Below are 18,802 nucleotides of genomic sequence, written 5' to 3' on the forward strand. Positions count from 1 at the left end.
TATTGGGATACAGCCTTGCCAGTTCACTTATGTACTGCTTCTTCCTGCTTTTGCACTACAATACCAGGGTGGAATAGTTGGACAGACGCTAAATGGTCCCAAAAAGCCTAAAATATTTACTATATGATCCCTTACAGAAATTTTCCAACTTCTGATGTAGCCCAACACTTTCATCAATAAGGATATAAAAGAAAATAAAGTGATTTCTCTAACACATAGCCTATATGTAAGAGATCTTAAACTATAGCTCAAGCTACTATTAATCAAACATTCATTATACTACAACAATTTTTCCAGAAAAAAAGCTTCTAGGACTACTATGAAAAAGAATTCTTATTCATATACAAACCTAATTTTGTAATACTACGATTCACATTTAAAATAAAGTCCCATTACCTCAATGCGTGGTTTCTTTGCTTCTGCTAAAACTTCATCTGCAGCTCGTTTCACTTTAAGAAAAAAAAAGTAAATAAGTACATAGTTCTGGTATAAGTTTTTGAAGGTTCAATATAAATGTGACAAAATGTACCTTGGGTAGATCGCTGAAGACCTATTTCTAGAGGGGCACTTCTGTCTATGCTTGCCGATGTTGCTGAAGATTTAAAAAGATTTATGTAAGAAAACCAATATTTGAACACATATACTTGACATTATTACAAATGAAATGCTCAATATTTGTTATTACTTACTTTATATACAGTGATTTCCCTAGGGAAAAAAATAAGTTTTAAAGCAGTTTTATAAAAACATTATAAAAGACTAATCTGTATTGAAAAGTCTGTAAAAGGACAAAATATTTTTAATAATTTAGCTTACAAATTACTGTGATAATCTGACTGAACTCAACTGGTCACTTTAAAGAACACATACTCTGATGTTAATTACCACACATGCACATAAAATGTATCTAAATAAATACATAAACATGTATGTATAAAGGAAAACACCTTAAGTCAGCATTCACCTTAAAAATGCAATTTTTAGTTATTCACAATTGGTAAGAAAAAAAAATTACTTTTAAAATAAATCATTTAATTTTTGAATGGTTCAAAATAATGAAACTAACAAAAGGATGTACCAGTCCTCATCCACCTAGTTCTCACCACTCTACATAACTATCTGACAGTCTCTTGTGTATCTTTCTAGAGTTTCTTTCTGTAGTTACAAGAAATACAAAGTTACTTTTATTTTTCCCTTTAACATAAATGGTAGCATACTATACACACTGTCCTGCACCTTTTTTTTTTTTAACCTAACCATAGAGCTCTTACATATCAGTATGTGGAGCACTCCTTAACTTTCTTTTTAAATCTACATGGTACTTATTGTATGGACTAATTTATTTAACTAGTTCCCTATCCAACCACGGGCTGCTCAATTCTAACAGGTTTTTGCCACTACAATGACACATTGTTCATGCATTTTCAAATATGATGTAGGATGTAGTCCAGATGTAGGACTTCTAGGCTGATTTTGGAATAATAGATACAGCCAAATGTCTTCAGTGGGAGTTGTACCAACTGACACTACGACTAAAAATATATTAGGATATCTGTTTCCTCAGAGACTCATAAGTGTATTATTAAACTGCTATATTTTATCAATGAGGTAAAAAAAATGTTATCTCTGGATAGTTTCAATTTATAATTATCTTATGAGTGAAATTATTTTTCATATGATTTCATCACCTTTTCTTTGAATTGTATGACTATAATCTATTGGGTTGTTGGTCTTTTATGCATGTATTTCTAGGACCACTTCACATTATCAGTATGAATGGTCCTTTCACTGTGATGTGAGTTGAAGTATTTTTTCCCAACTTCTCAGGTCTTTTTTTAATAATACAGAACTTTTTAATTTTTACCAACCTGTTACTTGAATAATCCTATCTTTCCCCCCTGATCTGACCTCTCCCTTCAATTGTGTCAAATTCACATAATTTAACATTTAACAGATAAAAAACTGTTCTATCAGTTTATTCACACTTTCTTAAATTAATAAGTCCTTATTATAAGTTCTAAACTCTGGAATAGTATTTTCTCAATGCTCTTCTCCAAACTTTTATGACACTTACTTTTACCAAATGGATTTTAGAATCATGTCTAGTTCCACCCTTCCCTCAAGAAAAACTGTAGAGATTTTTATTGGGATCCTGTTAAATATATAATCTATGTTATGAACTGACATCCTAAAGCTGTTACATCCTCTTGTCTAAGAACATGGAATGTCTTAAGATTTCCTCAACTTGTTCATTAAACCATTAATTCAACAATTTTTTAAAAAATAGCAAAGGAATATACCTGATGACTAAATTTATCTGTCCTATAGAAACTACTATAATAAAGGGTTACATTTTTCTGGATTCTGAAAAGAAAAGCATTTATTTGCCCTAAAGTACTCTCCCCCACTAACCAGCCTATTTATCAAGCTTACTTGAGATACTTAAACAGAGAATCCTAGACTCTATACCAGATCTTCTGCAAAAAAAAAAAAAAAAAAAAAAATCCATTTCTAACAAGTATACCATATGGTTTAAAGAAAAAAAAAAAAAAAGCCTTTGCCTATCCTCCTCAACTCCATGCTCCTCACAGCAGAATTAGAATCCCTCCTCAATCCTCCCCCAGGATTTTAATCCTTCTTTTACCAGTCTATCTTTCCTGATGGTAAACGTGTTCAGGACAGGAATTTACATTTTGTATAGCACCAAGTACAATGCCTTTAAGAATAACCATTCAAGGGGCGCCTGAGTGGCTCAGTCAGTTGAGTGTCTGACTCTTAATATCAGCTCAGGTCATGACTGCAGGGTTGTAAGCTCAAGTCCCACGTTGGGTTCCCCAATCAGGGGGGAGTTTGCTTGAGATTCCCTCTCCCTTTGCCCCTCCCCACCGCTCACGTGCACTTGTGCGTGTGCTCTCTCTCAAATAAATAAATAAATCTTAAAAAAAAAAAAAAAAGAATAACCACTCAATAAGTGCTTGCTGAATGTTCAGTGAGGATAGTACAGAAAGATAACACTCTTGATGATGGTCTTTCCATTATGCAAAAGACTGTGCCAATCAATCTTACTCTTATAGCTGTGGAGCACAATATGTGATAAGATAGCTATTAATGACTTAAAGGTAGTAAACTCCACCCCAAGGAAGGTTAGGACCAATCAGTCTTATATTGATTTATTCATACTACTATAAAATTATATCAATTTAGGGGCGCCTGGGTGGCACAGCGGTTAAGCGTCTGCCTTCAGCTCAGGGCGTGATCCCAGCGTTCTGGGATCGAGTCCCACATCAGGCTCCTCCGTTATGAGCCTGCTTCTTCCTCTCCCACTCCCCCTGCTTGTGTTCCCTCTCTCGCTGGCTGTCTCTATCTCTGTCAAATAAATAAATAAAATCTTTAAAAATAATAATAATAAAATAAAATAAAATTATATCAATTTATTCATAATCATTAATTTATATTATGTATCAATTTATTATACCTATTTATTCATATTCCTTAAGACAGCAAATTAATGATTGCTCATTTATACAGATAAGTACCCACTATTAACACTGTTCTAAATGCTCGGTATTTAACAACTGTCCGCCCTCTTAGAGTTTACCCTCTAGTGGGGCAGCAATATGTAAGTAAACAAATATGTAATTTCAAGCCAATGTAAGGGATCTGATGAAAAATAAATCAGGAAGATACTATACACAGATGGGCATATATGGGAAAACACTGCTATTTTATATTTCAGAATGGTAAGTTCTTTCAGACAGAAGATTTAAGCACAGATGAGGATGAGGTGGTAAGAAGTAAGACATGTGACAATGTAGAGAAACAGAACTGAACACAGAGAAAACAGCAAGTACAAAGGCTTGAAAAGTTAGGAGAGTTAAAAGAATCAACGAGACTGGACTGCTGCAAGCAAAGGAAGGTTGAAGATGAGACCACAGAGATTTAGGCAGAAGCAAGATCACGTAGGTCAGGTTAGGATAAAGATTGTGAGCTTTATTCTAAGCATGACGGGAAGCCACCGGATGGGCTTCAGCAGGTAAGTGACACAATCAAGTTTACATGAGTTTTCAAAAACAGGTCACTCTAATGGGCAGGCAAAGACTATACCAGAAAATATAGAGTGGGGACCTCTAAGAGGGCTGAAAAGAAAAGTCTAAAGGGGACGAATGGAACAGGGTGGGAGTAGAATGGTTAAGAAACTGTCATACTTTTAAAATTAAAGAAAAGGACTTGCTCATGAAATTGATCAAAGTAACCAAAGATTTTTCCAGGGTTTTCAGCCTAAACAACTACATGAATGGGAAAGCATTTACTGAGATGGGAACACTGGGAGACCAGATCTGCTATTTCAATTTTGTTTGAGGGGAGAAGGGAAGGAGGGAATCAGCAATCTATTTCAGATACGATAAATTTCACATACGTATTAAATATCCAAGGAAAGATGTGGACACTGGATTTATAACTTGAGCTTAGGAATAGGTCAGTGCTGAAGATAAGCAAAAACAAAAGGGAGAGAGAGAGAGATGGACAATGAATAGAAAGAGAATACAAAGAGTTTGGTGCCCCAAATGTCAAGTGAAGAAAGGCTTTCCAAAAGGGAGTAATCAACTGTCAAATGCTGTTGAGAGGTCAAGCAAGATATGGATAAGAGACCAAAGGAATTGGTAACCCTTAAGTCAGTGTTGACCTTTCAACAGTGATTTTAGCGAGATGGTGAGTAGGAAAGCCAGACTGGAGTGGCTTCAAGAGGGAAGCAGTGATAACACACAACTGTTAACAAAGAATTCTGCAATAAAAAGGAGAAGACAAATTCAACAATAGATATTAGGAATGTGCGGTCAAAAAACTGTTTTTAAATGAGGGGTGCCTGGGTGGCTCAGTTGTTAAGCATCTACCTTCAGCTCAGGTCATGATCCCAGGGTCCTGGGATCGAGTCCTGTGTAGAGCTTCCTGCTCAGCGGGAAGCCTGCTTCTCCTGCTCCCACTCCCTCAGCTTGTGTTCCCTCTCTCACTCTCTCTCTGTCAAATACATAAAAGCTTTAAAAAAAAATTATTTTTAAATGAGACCTTACAGTATGCATTTTAAAGGGAATGATGCAGAGAAAAGGAGAAAGATGATGATGCAAGAGAGAAGCAACAATTCACAAAGGCAAAGTCTTTGGAGTGTGAAAGGAAATGGAATCTGTAGACAAAGAAGTGGTGACTGGCCTTAAGAGCGAAAATAGTGCATTCACCGTAACAGAAAGAATGGAGAGCATATGCACACATATGCTGCTGGTAGGTTAATTTTTTACTGGGAATACAAATTCTCTTCCCAATCCTTCTTATTTCACAGGCGAAGGACAGAAACAATGGCTATTTAAAAGTGAGAGCACGTTAAAAATTACTCACATGCTTCACCATTGAGATATCCAAGTAGATCTTTTCGGTCAGGTCTTCTAACCACAGGAATATTTTCAGTCTGAAGTCAAAATTTTAAATTAGTTATCTAAACAACAACAATTATAAGAAACATAATAAAGGCAAACATTGTGTAACTTATGAATTTCATTCCAACGTATCTTGATAACATTTATTTAGGATCTTATCTTTAGGTAACTAAGCTAAAAAACCCAATAGGAGTCTTGAAAAATTTTAAAAATATTAACTTTTAATAACTTCATTCTTGAAATTCAAGTAAAGTATATAAAAAATAACCATTAGAAATGAAACAATGACCTATCCCTCTTTAAAATATCAATTCCAATCTTTCTGTTCCCTTGGCTTACCTTAAGTATTTTTTTAGTTACTCATGATACTTTGCATGTTTTAGGCAATTATCTTTTTAGTCCTACTGCCTGCTCATTTTACACATTTCCCAGTGCCGCCTTGCCTCAAACATAAAACAGACTTCCTCAAAATATTCTACTTGAACTCCAAAATACACCAAGTTAGCCATTAACCTAAGTTTTCATAATTAACAATAGATATGTGTTATTTAAGCATGGGAAAAAACTTACTAGATTATACAGTGTGAAAACATTAATGGTGGTTGTTTACTTTCCACATTATACATTTTTTTATCATTGAGTGTAATGCAAATTTTGTAAGGACCGGGAAAAGATTATTAAACCTGGAAAATGTATCTATTTTAGTAAAATGGATAATTTTCCTTTAATCTCCTACATTAGCAGTTTGTAAAGAGGTATGCAAAACAAATAAAACTGTATACTTTAGTCACCAAGTCATCTTCGGGCCATGAATTCAATGAATACTGTAATTACCACGATTTTCCGTATCATTTTTACAATATCAACAAACAACTAAGTATAGGAATGACTGGTGCCTTCAAGACTATAAATTAAAATCCCTTTGTCACTTTATATAAGCAAAAATGAAGTAACAAGAATCCTTTGGCTAATTATCTTACACTGACTACTGCATCATTCTGCACACACTCCTTGATGTTAGAAATAAACTATGTTTATTATTATTATCACTTAAAATTACCTTTTTTTTAGAAGGGCAGGCTAAATTTTAATTTCTGCTAGGAGTATAAACATTTACGAGCCTACAGGTTTTTGTGTGCTTGTTTTTAAAAACTAGTCTACATAGAGTATATCATAAGTAGTTAAAAGATTTGAATTAATTTTCTTTAAATTACTGTTTCTAAGTCTGATAACATACTTTATCATTTGGTTACTAATAAATTATGGACATAATACATCCAATTGAGAAAGATACAAGTCTACTCACACTAAAATAGGAACTATGGCTCAGGAAAACTTATTTCAGAAATGGTCTACTCACAAGAAAGAGCAAATAACACAAAAGAGGAAAAAACAAAATTTGTAGAACCCTAGAATTATAGAATTCTGCCCTTCCAATCTGTGAAGTATTTAAGAAAAACAGACAACTTAATTTTATGTGAAGAAGGGTAACAATTACAGCCATTAGTTACATGCTACAACCGTTTCCCAATAATATAATTTCTAAATCTAAACAGGTAGCTGGATCATCTTTATTACCACAAAATGAATGGATATAGCCAACAAAATAGTCTGATTACTGCCTAATTCAGTTTTTAAAGATTTAAGATGAAGTAGCGTAAGTTTATAGAAATGCTGTTATTTTTATCCCACTATTTCCCAAATTCCAAGTAGTTTCACCCTATGTATTACTTTCTCTATATGTATTAGATGCTGAATATTTATTTCCTATTCAGAAATGCAGTGCTCAAATACTGATATGTTGAACGCAGGCAAAACTGAAAACAAATGAGTTTGCCAATAAAGTATGAAAATGATTAAAAATTTAATTTTAAAGTTGTCTGTTAATCTTGATTCTTTTTGATCCCCCCAAAAAAGTTTTGAGATTAAACTAGAGTTCTGAATAGCAGGGTCCTTCCACAGGCTTATGAATTTCTTAAAACATTCCTACAAATGCCTTCAAAACTACGGTTCTTATAAATGGTGCCCACGTTTTACATGAAAGTCATAGATTTAAAAATCTGCATAAATCACAGTGGCCTAATTTTGACCCTCCAGTCATATAGACAAACCTTTTATTCTTTTGATTTGAAACCCATGAGGGAAGTGATCCATGCCAAATGATGTCGTCCAGCACTGCGGATGAGGACTCAATCCAGTCCTGAAGAAGTCCCACCTCCGGGTACCAAATGTCGTCCAGCACTGTGGACAAAGACTCTATCGAGTCCTGAAGAGGACCCTGTTTGGGCGCCAAATGTTGTTGCACACCGAAATAAAGTTCTCAGACACTAGTCTGAGCAGCTCAGAATGGTGTCTGAGAACTTTATTTCAGTGCGCGTCGACAAAATGATACCTACCATCAAAAAAAAAAAAAAGAAAATCAAAAAAGTTTTAAAATGAAGTTTACTTACAGCTGCCCGTCGGACATAAACAGGATGAGAAAGGTGCACATTATTAAGTAGAAACAAGATAGAATCCAATGTGTAGTACTCTCTAGGTTGGCCTTCTTTTCCAGTCCTGAAATAATTAAGATAAGATTTTTACTCAATTTTAATTCAACTCCTTGGACTTCATTATATGTACAAATTTATCTATGCTCACTTTGCTACCCAACAATGGGTTTAACATGACTAACAAAAATACCCGTACAGTATGAAATTTAATAAGTGGAACTGTCATTAAAGCAAAAGAACACAAAGGTAGACAATGACAAAAAGCAAGAAGGAAAGCACACTATATTCATACTCCAAGGTACTATACACACTTTTTAGAATTTGGCCCAATTTGGTTCTGGTCTTTGTCAATAGAGAGAGAAACCTAATCAGTTACAGATTGGAGAGGATCCACAAGAGAAAATAAACTGATTAGGAGAAGCACAACTATTGCCAGTGCTAAACTTAGAAGAAATTTATCCTATATCTCCTAAGTAAGATACTCCTAAACAACATCCTTAACAACATTCTTACAGTGAACACAACAATGAATTTCAGAGGTATAATTCTTATGACATCCCTCAAATTAAACCACTGATGTAAAACCATAATGAATTCTACCTGTGATAAAACAATGCAGTTTAGAGGTGCAGGCTCTTTCATGAAAGCATGTAATACTATTTGCTCAACAATATAAGTGTCCAATCTCACCCTTCCTACTACATTCTTACCTAAAAATGTCAATGTATTATTTAAATTCATCTGAATACAGACCAAAGTAATCACCCCCAACCTACATTTCTCTAGCCTGCATTTCCACTTTTCCTCTAAATTAACATATTTCAAAACATACATCACTACCAATTATTGTACTGCAAAATGTAATAATATATAGGTAACCAGGGATTTTTTTTTTTAATGATACAGAAACGCAAAGTAACAACAATGTACAGCATGCAATAACGGTAACTATTGTTTAGAGTTACGAAGTTGGACATATGTACACATACATAGAGATGAATAAATGAAAACATATTTATTGATGTGATTCACTGTTGTTAAAGCTTGAAATCTAAGCAGTCCTCTTACACTACTAGCTTCATTGAACTATCAAAACATCTCCCTTCCAGCTCTCATGCCGTTAAACATACAGTTCCCCGTCCTTTAAGAGCTAACCCATCATGTCACCCTCAAGTTCTTTACCCATTCTTTAGAGCTTACTCATTTGTTCAAGAAAAATTTGTAGTACATCTACATGCCAAACACACTTCCATGAAACCTTTTCTAATACCTCAAGCTAGAAGTGATTACTCTTAAAGGCCAGAATGCAATCTTACCAAATAATCTGTTTTAATTCATCTACTCTCATTAAGTTAACCTCCTTTGATTCAGGAACCAAGGTGCTAAGAAATGTTTCTATTTCTTAGATTGAATCACCCTCCACCATGACTACTACTCAACCATTTTTTAAAGAAAAATAAATCAGTTAAAATTCCAATCAAATATAATTGAGTCTGGGCAAATTCTTTTGAAAGGACAAAACACAGGAAACTCAGAATGATATCACTGCATCAACATTTCATAAAGCTAATCGAATCATAAGCCCTCAAAGCCAAAAAACTAGAAACCAACAAACTAAATTTTCCCTAGCTTTTCATCAACTCTTCCTAATGCTCCCATTCAATCAAGCAAAATGAATATGGAAGTTCTGGCCCAAGGTTCTAATTATCCAAATAAAATACCAATGACAGAAACATCACTAAAAGTGCCCCAAACGATTTTATTTCTAGATGTTTTCCTTAATGACTTAAACTCAGAAAACCCCGCATGGATCAACGTTCCAAAACATTTCTCTTTAAAACACATTTCCTAAAATCACACAATACTATCATTACCTTACTTAGATCCGTAAAACTCACTCCAATTCACCAGTAACTTTCTCCCTGAGGAAACTCCTGCCTTCGCAGGTTTTGAGGACTCTTCCAGAGTGACCAAATCTTTTTCCCGTTCTGACTTCACTTAGTTGGTACCCTTCACTCTTCTTGAGGGAATAACTAAAGGAAAAGAGACCAGGAGCTGCAAGGGGCAGCAGGATAGTTACAACACATGGTAGCCTCGAAGAGAAAGAAAAAACTAAGGAACACAAAAAGACGTCTCCAGCACCGGACAGTGTGCCCTTTTCTGCACCTACATACATTGCTAACACTCGGCACACACCGGCAAGATGAACTAGAAAGTCAGAAACTCCCTTGGTACCTTTCCCTTTGGCGTCCCAAACACTTAAAGAAAATGGACCACTCCAAACGCACCTCCTCCTATTCCCTCCTCACCTAAAAGTCTAACTTCTTTTCTAGAGAAAAACTTTTACCCAGAGACCCGTTTTTTCTCCATCCCCAAAGGGAATCGGGGGGAGGGGCTAGGAAAGAGGTCGCCTGGGGGCGCCCAACTCTGCCCGGCCATCCCCAGGCCACAGCCATGCCGGACTTACCCCCAAACTACATAGTTGGTCTTCACATTCTTGGGCCAGGAGAACTCGCCGAAGATCACTTCGTCTCCCTTCACGACAATCTCCTTCTTCTGGATGTTGTACTGTCGCAGGACGCTGAGCACGTCCGCCATCTTCCCCCCCCTCGCCGCCGCCGGCCCCGGGCGAAGCCGCCGCCGCCGCGCCTGCCTCCTTCTTCTCCTGTCGCCTCGCCCTCTTCCTCCTCCTCCGCCGCCGCAGCCGCGAACCAACAGCAGCCGCACTAGCAGCCGTCCTCGCCTACGACAGCAGCTGGGGCAGTAGACACCCAGGCCGCCGAGGACCCCGCGCTATAAGGCAAGGCCCCGCCGCCGGCTGCCCGCGGAGAACGCCTGACTGCGCGCCTCCAGCGCTGCACGGCCGCCGCCAGGGGGAGCCGCGACTGCCCAGGAACACGCCCCTCCCAGACTCCCACTCGGCACGGGGCCGAATCCCGGCCCGAAACTCCGAGCGCGGGGACACCGCGCCCACGTACGGCGCACGTACGGGGAATATTGTCGGGCGCACGCGCACGGACACGTACCTCGTCCCTCGCAGCACGCACGCGGCTAGCGACAGGTGCGCGCGCACCTGCAAGGAAGCGGCATGCTTGCGTCCCTTGAGCACGCACTGGGTGATCGCCGACTTACCTTGCGGCCAAAGGCTTTCTGCTCCTTCCTTTGGAAGAAGAGGAGGTTGGCAGAATTTTTGCAGAACACTAGGATTACCTTACCAACTAAGTGGGACCCATTAAATGATCTCTAGTTTTTAGTCATCTAATTAAGCCCCTTTAGAAGGATGAGGGGTGGGGCGGGGAGAGTTTGAGGGTTGTTTTTTTGTTTTTAGTATATTCACATAGTGGTAAAGATCTAGTCCGGAGTAGATCAATCCCGGGCAGCTAGCTATATTAGCTGTTGTTTGACCTTGGCTAAGATAAATACCTACTCACAGCATTAATTGGTACTGGAGAAAAGGAGTTAGAATGAGAATAAGATGAAAGAAAGCATGTAGCAAATCATCAAACTATCGTAAATGTTGGATCTTCCATTTCCATTCTTAGGTGATGACTTTTCCCATCCTGGCCCCTTCTCCCTGCCAGCCCCAAAGAGGTACGTTTAAATGGCTCTGTTCAAAGATGCTAATGAAAAAGTTAGAAAACAAACTCCAAACTGTCGGAACACTTTCTGATTACTTGATTTTTTATTGGCACTCAGGAGGCTGAAGGGTGTCTTTGCCATGCTGGAAACAATGAAATTCAGTATACTGTGTCCTGTATACCTTAAATATCTCTTGGGGCCCATAATTTTTTTATTCCTTTTACTATAACAGAAAGGAGGGGGTGGGAAGGCAACTTTTTAATATACATAACCAAATACCTTGACCTGCTTTGAAAGGGATCCGTTTTTATTATGTGCACTACAGAGGGATATAAAAGTGTGTGGTTCGCTTCCTATTCCAGCTATGGCCATTTTGCAAATGAATTTGAGAAATTTTGTCTATTCTGCAAATGTACCCATCTCTATGGTATTTTCCGGGATCTCACTGCAAAAACAGACACTATGAAGAACTTACTACTCTCTGATCTCCCACACTCTCTATTCATACTTGTATCAGAGCACCCAGTATTACTTGACAGCCCTTATTTATTTACTTGCCTACCTCTTCCTGCAAAACTGAAGGGCAGTAGACCTGTGTCATCATATCCTAGTGTCTAGCACATTATTGGCTCCTAGAAAATATTAAATTAATAAATGGATAGATGGGTTCAACAAACTCAAGAGTTGATGGGTAGACTAGGAGAGTCAACAACAGTTCCCTCAAATGATACTTAATTTTATTTCATACACAAACAATGACTGTCTTAGTCCATCCAGGCTGCTGTAAGAGAATACCATAGACTTGAGGGGGTGTGGACTATAAATAACAGAAATTTCTTTCTCATAGTTCTAGAGGCTAGGAAATCCAAGGTTAAGATACCAGCAGATTCATTGTCTGGGGGGCTGCTTTCTGGTTCATAGACCTCAGTCTTCACATTGCATACCCACATGGTGGAAGAAAAAGGGAGTGACCACAAACATTCAGTCTATACCAATGACTAGACAGTTTTTTTTAGGATAAATTGTGTGTTTGAGGGTAGTGATTTGTGAACTCAATGTAATGAGATATGACATTAGTAATTTGTTGCTTATAACAGTTAAGGAAATGTGTAGATCATTTTGTTTTTATTTAAATCCCATGCCATTACCCTACTAGTATTAGTTTAGTGATGTTCGTTCCAAAATACAATAAAAGGAAAGATTAGTGCTAAAGCTGAACCTAGAAAATTAACTAGAAAAAAAATTGTAAAGTTAGTCTTGTTTCTTTGTCTTGGGTAAAAGCTGTCCACTTCTGCAGTCATCAGCTTCCAAAGAATTCCTAATAATTCTCGGTTTGAATTCTCGTGATAGAATAAATGTCTAGCAATCAGGAAAGTGGTACATCTTTTTTTTTTAAGATTTTAATTATTTATTTGAGATAGAGAGAGAGCACAAGTGGGGAGGAGGGGCAGAGGGAGAGGGAGAAGCAGGCTCCCTCCGGGCATGGAGCCTGACGTTGGGTCCACCCCAAGACCCGGGATCATGCATGACCTGAGCTGAAGGCAGACGCTTAACTAACTGAGCAACCCAGGTGCCCCAGTGGTACATCTTTTTAGCTGAAAACTATGGATAAAAGATCATTACTTTAGAGTTTTGCCACTATGTCCATTGTTAACACTACCTGCCCGATAGGATCCTTTCCATCAATGTCTAAGGACAGTTATGGTCTGATACCTTTTCCAGATGACTAAATCTCCAGGTTTTAAATTAAGAAGTGTGTGTTTAAATAGGTATTTTGGAAATGCACCTTGAAATTTCTAGTGATAATTTTGGAGGTACCATAAATCACTTATAGTATTTATTCATGTTAGTCTGTAATGGATAGAATCTAGGATTAGAAGTGAATGTTTCAAATGCAAGGGGTGAAAGTTAATTGTTAACTCATGGGGAGATAATCTATGGGTTTCAGAAAGAGTAAATCTTATTGCCACCAAGGCCAATGCAAAATTAAGGCCATGCAATTTCAAAATTTTCTGAGAGCTTTATTCATTTCAAATTTAGGATTCCATTAATTCTATTTAGTTTTCCTAAAGTTTGTGGAAAATAAGGATGTGGAGCCATGGCTTCCCAACGAGGACAAACCTCTGCCCAATCCTGAGAATAAACAAACAACCTGAACATATTCATAGCTTATTACTAGAATAATTTGTGTAAAATCCATTTGGCTGTGTTCAAAGGGACATCAAAGCTTTGGCTTCTTTCCATTTCCTACGTTTACGGTCTTGCTGGATTATGTCTTTGGCTGATAAGATGCACATTAAAAACATTCTCAGTAATACCTTTACAATTACCCCACTAATGTTAGTTCCATATCGTTGTTAATTTATCTCTGATTTTTTGTTTAATATCATAAGGCATTCTGATAATCCACTTTTTTAAAATCACCTTTTCCTTAGATAATAGCAAAGCATCCAAAAGTTTTTAATTTGTTCATTTTTAGAGGTTACTGTAGCAGTTAGGGATTCTCTGTTTTCAAAGCATTCCAAGGTCATGGGATAATATATGCATTATCATACTTTATATATATATGTACATATATATATACACATATATACATATACACATATATATATTCATGCTTGAAGATTAGGATTTTATGATGATGAAGAGCACATATTATTTAAGCTTATCATTCTTGAAACATTTAAACTTTGTATATATACACCTGTGTGTGTGTATATACGCACACACAATCTTACCTTTTGTCAGCTGGTAGATTTAGGTAAGAGAAATTAGACATCCGAACTAATTTAATTCTGGGAGAGCCTTATATTTTAAGGGTAAATTTGGGTATTTGGTAGCATAGCCCTATTGGCAGTTTTTAATTATTCTTTTTATTCAGGAACCATCAACAAACAAAATTAAATCAGACACATCCAGGAGAGTTTCGGGGGTGTGTATTATGTATAGTTTCCTAACAGAAGTAAGCAATGATTAGATTCTGCTTCTTTTGGTAAAGGAAAGAGGGTAACTGGATTTAGTGTTGCAGTCGTACATAGTGCGGCGTGAGGGAAACAAGAGCATTTTATAGGAGGTTAGGCAACTACCTGAGAAGTGCTGAGTGATTTTTGTCAATGAGAGAGTCTGAGTGGCTTAGGGAACAATTAGGTTTAGTAGAGACCCTATAGCAATTAACTGAAGCTTTCCTGTGTTTTACTACTGTTTGTTACAGCTCTTCGACAAGACAGTTGCACTTTGGCTACTGAATCTAATGAAAGACTGAAATAAGTCCGTACCCCTAGTATTTAGTCATACTTTTCATGAACAAAAAGAAAAAAGTGATTTTTGAATCCAGGATCCTGGAAACAAAATATTTTGATAGGCTTCTTTTTAACTTGAAAAGTATATAATCATAGAAAAATATTTTTATTAACACATTTTGTTTATGTATAATTGACCTAAGAAAATGAATCTCATTTGCATTGTCATCTTTCCCTAACTTTTGTAAACAACAGTTTCTCATACTAATTTTTTAAAACTTGAAGAATTCTGGAAAAACCTAATTACGTTTATTGTCCTTTCATGTGTAGGGTAAAGGAGCAATTCTTTTTGTTTCCTAATGGCCATTTTGGGAGACCTAATGAGAGTTTATGTATTATTCTGAATCTGGGGCCAAAATTGAGAAAAAGAAAAATTAAGAGTAGTTATTAGAGCAAACAAGAATTTTCCAAGTATCTAAAGACAAGAAATATTTATAGGCAACATTATAAAAACATACCAATAGACAACAATAGTATTAGGAGCTGATTTTTACAAAAGTAGAGAGGAGTCTCTTCAAAATGGCTTAAGAATATGTGATAAAACACTAAGAATTAACAAATATTTTGGTGACAAAGGGAACATCTACTAATTCGGGCACAGAATAACTGAATCTTCTTACAGAAAAAAAACACCCATATTCTAACTTTACTCTTTTTGTACATTATTTGCATAACTATTGTCAATATAAGATTTATAAATATACCTTTATATATGTGTGTATTTAGGTGCAAATGAATATATGTACAAATAATGAACATATTTGAAGTTTTTTAAAAGATTTTTTTTATTCATTTGAGAGAGAGAGAGCCAGCAAGGGGAGGAGCAGAGGAAGAGGGACAGAGCCTGATGTGCAACTCAATCCCACAACCCTGAGATCATGACCTGAGCTGAAATCAAGAGTTGGTTGCTTAACCAACTGAACCACCCAGGTGTCCTGATTTTTGAAGTTTTTAACAATAGCCTTAAAATATGTATATTAATATTTATAGTATACATGTATATGTGTATATATTTTAAAATATGTATATTTACCTCAAAGAAAAATGGAAAAAGAAAAGTTTCAAAACCAGAGTGTGTTGCCCTGTTAAGAATGTCTAATGTGCATTCGAAATATTGGAAAGCAGGCATTATTACTAAAGGACAATGGCACTAGGACATGTGGATTGTAATCATAAAACAAAGTTTGGAAACGCAAAGGGGCTAATGGAAGCCAGCGGAGAGAGGGGCCACTGGCAGAGACACAGAAAAATGAGCAGGTACTTTGGGAGAAGGCTCTAGGAGATGAAGGACACTGGCCCCAGTTCTGGGGTGGATGTCTGGCCAACTATCTGGACTCCAAGGGGGAAGCATACACCTGGCAGGATTCTAGAAGAGGGCCTCGCAAGGCCTCCAAACAAGTCTCTAGCTCGCACTCTCAGTAGATATGCTTTCTGACTCCACGGTCTCAGGAGGTTTTACTTTCTGACATACAGGATAACAATACAGGAAACCTAAGACAATAGCATCTATCATGGGCAAAATCCAGTGTGACCAGCAAAATTTGCATGTGGCATCTTTGCAAGGGTCCTTACTACGACTTTCAGTTTTAAGGTCATTCAGATGCCATCACCAGTACAGTACTGCTTTAGCATTTCTCTGTCATCAGAGGACTGGCCTACGTCTTCAAAGCTTTCACTTGCACCTGCACTAGCTTGTTCCAGCAGAACCTCTTCTCCCCCAGGATGTCTGACCAATAGACTGTGGCAGAAGTGGTGCTGTGCTGTGCAGGTGATGAAGTTCAGACCTCAAGAGGCCTTGAAATTTCCATCTTCACCACATGAGAAGACTACTGCGACCGAGATAAAGATGTATGCATCATATTAAATTTAACATCTTGATAAGCAGTAATACCTCTCTTTTTTAAAGATTTATTTATATGAGAGAGAGAGAGAGAGAGATAGTGTGTGTGTGTATGTGTGTGTGTGTGTGTGTGTGTGTGTGAGAGCAAGCAGGGTGAGGAACAAAGGGAGAAAGAATCCTGAAGTAGACTCCCTGCTGAACATAGAACCTGATGCGGGGCTCCATCCCAGGACCCTGAGATCATGACCTGAGCCAAAATCAAGACTGGCAGCTTAACTGACTGAGCCATCCAGGCATCAAAAGATTAGTTAACCATTTGTCTGAAGTCTTAAAAATAGTTAAGGATCTGGAATTTACAATTTTAGCTAACACATTAAATCCTTATTATTTGTAGTAGTATAAAAATTTCATAAAATTTAACTCTTGAAAAGTCATCTATTATTTCATTTAATTAATATACATTTTATTTTTATATACTTATATTTTATAGATTTACATATATGTACATCACATATATATGTAATTTTAGCCATGTTATAGAAACAATGATAATTCATTTAACTTATAAAACCAACATAGGAAGTTTAGAAAGTTTAAATCATAAAAAATTTAACCTTAGTCCTGTACAAACAAAATACTGTGTTGGCGTTATTTTTACACAGTAAATTAAAATGTAAAAACTCTGAATCATATCAAAAGCTCTTATTTTGGAACTAACTAAAGCTTTGTCATTTTGTCTTATAACTGTAACAAGGGCTATTCTGTAGATATACTTTTCAGGGTATACAAAATAAGCACTAACAATTTGACAACTATTTTTCTTTTAGATTTTTTATTTTATCTGGACTAGATATTTCTAGAATGAGCACATTATAACTAAATGTTTTTGTTTGATCCATCAGTTAATCTTTACATTTTCCAAGAGACAGAAAAACAGAACAGAATGTTAAAGAGCCAGCTTCAGACAAATATGGAGTTACCACGGTAAAAGGCTAATTTATATTTTCTATGCAGAGAGAAAAGAGAGAATTTGACATAGAAATACCATTTTAACATGTACAAACACACAAGAGTTTTATTATAGTTAATTTAAAGAATAACTTGGGCCCTTGACAATTTTATTTAGCCATACAATTTAAAAAGCCAGACTTTATTAATCTTCAAAATATGGATATGAAGGAGGGGGTGTGTCCTACCTTAAATAAAAAAATTATTTTTTTGTACACACAGAAGACAATTTCCTCATCAGGGTTTCTTCCTTTTTCTGTTCCAAAGCACCTCCTAAGTGAACAATCTTGTTCTTGTCAAAAGTAGCTAAAGTGGCTAGTATAATTCCAAATGTTTCTGGTACAATTGTGCCAGTTAGAGAGAAAAGCATATGAGTTAATGTTACAGTGTGAAAACATTAAGGAAGCAGTGTTTTGGCATGGAAGCAGCAATTTTCAATTGAGAAGTCCCTATGAGAACTGGAGTGTTCCCTAAAGATGATACTTGTGCAACCTCCTATCTCTGGAAGTTGGCCAAAGGCTAACCGTCACCAAACACAGGTTGGACACACCTGCTTCCAAGCAGAAGAAATTAAAGAAAGCAGGGTCACAAGGACAAGACTGAGGAAGAAGTTTTTATATAATTTTAAAAATGGAGACTCGGGGCGCCTGGGTGGCTCAGTTGTTAAGCGTCTGCCTTCGGCTCAGGGCGTGATCCCAGCATTATGGGATCGAGCCCCACGTCAGGCTCCTCCGCTGGAAGCCTGCTTCTTCCTCTCCCACTCCCCCTGCTTGTGTTCCCTCTCTCACTGGCTGTCACTCTCTGTCAAATAAATAAATAAAATCTTTAAAAAATAAAAATAAATAAAAATAAAAATGGAGACTCGAAGTAAAGTTGGTCTAAAGACCTGAACTTCTCTGCCCCTGGGGCCCACTCAAGAATAGACAGATCTTTGCCTTTCCTCTTTCTATAGATTTGTCCTCTAACAGACAACTAGTCAAGCAGACAGACCACAGGAGAAAATGTTAGAAGGCTAGCTAACAGTTTCACTAAGGAACAATACCTGTCAGATAACAGAAGGATCCCAGGAGACTTTATTCCTAAGGAAAGAAACAAAATGAAACAAAAAAAGAAAAAAGAAAACCCAATGTGAAGGACTTCAATAAAATGTCGGAGCTC

At 36.8% G+C, this 18,802-nt stretch overlaps 2 protein-coding genes across 2 annotated transcripts in view; one reads left to right on the plus strand and one right to left on the minus strand.

Annotated features, from left to right (window-relative positions):
- The window catches only part of CDC73 (cell division cycle 73), a 116,040-nt gene extending 105,276 nt beyond the window's left edge, over positions 1-10,764 (minus strand). The window contains exons 1-5 of the mRNA XM_026517367.4: positions 10,386-10,764; positions 7,877-7,982; positions 5,389-5,458; positions 530-592; positions 397-449 (exon numbers count right to left, since the gene is read on the minus strand). Of these exons, the coding sequence (XP_026373152.1) occupies positions 397-449; positions 530-592; positions 5,389-5,458; positions 7,877-7,982; positions 10,386-10,516 (423 nt within the window). The 5' untranslated portion in view covers positions 10,517-10,764. The remainder of the gene's footprint in view (positions 1-396; positions 450-529; positions 593-5,388; positions 5,459-7,876; positions 7,983-10,385) is intronic.
- A 173-nt stretch (positions 10,765-10,937) lies between these two features.
- GLRX2 (glutaredoxin 2) overlaps positions 10,938-18,802 on the plus strand; it is a 28,495-nt gene continuing 20,630 nt past the window's right edge. The window contains exons 1-2 of the mRNA XM_026517365.3: positions 10,938-11,095; positions 11,461-11,509. The gene's annotated coding sequence lies outside the window, so the exon portion shown is untranslated. The remainder of the gene's footprint in view (positions 11,096-11,460; positions 11,510-18,802) is intronic.

Source organism: Ursus arctos, unplaced genomic scaffold (assembly GCF_023065955.2).
Source record: "Ursus arctos isolate Adak ecotype North America unplaced genomic scaffold, UrsArc2.0 scaffold_2, whole genome shotgun sequence".
NCBI lineage: Eukaryota > Metazoa > Chordata > Mammalia > Carnivora > Ursidae > Ursus > Ursus arctos.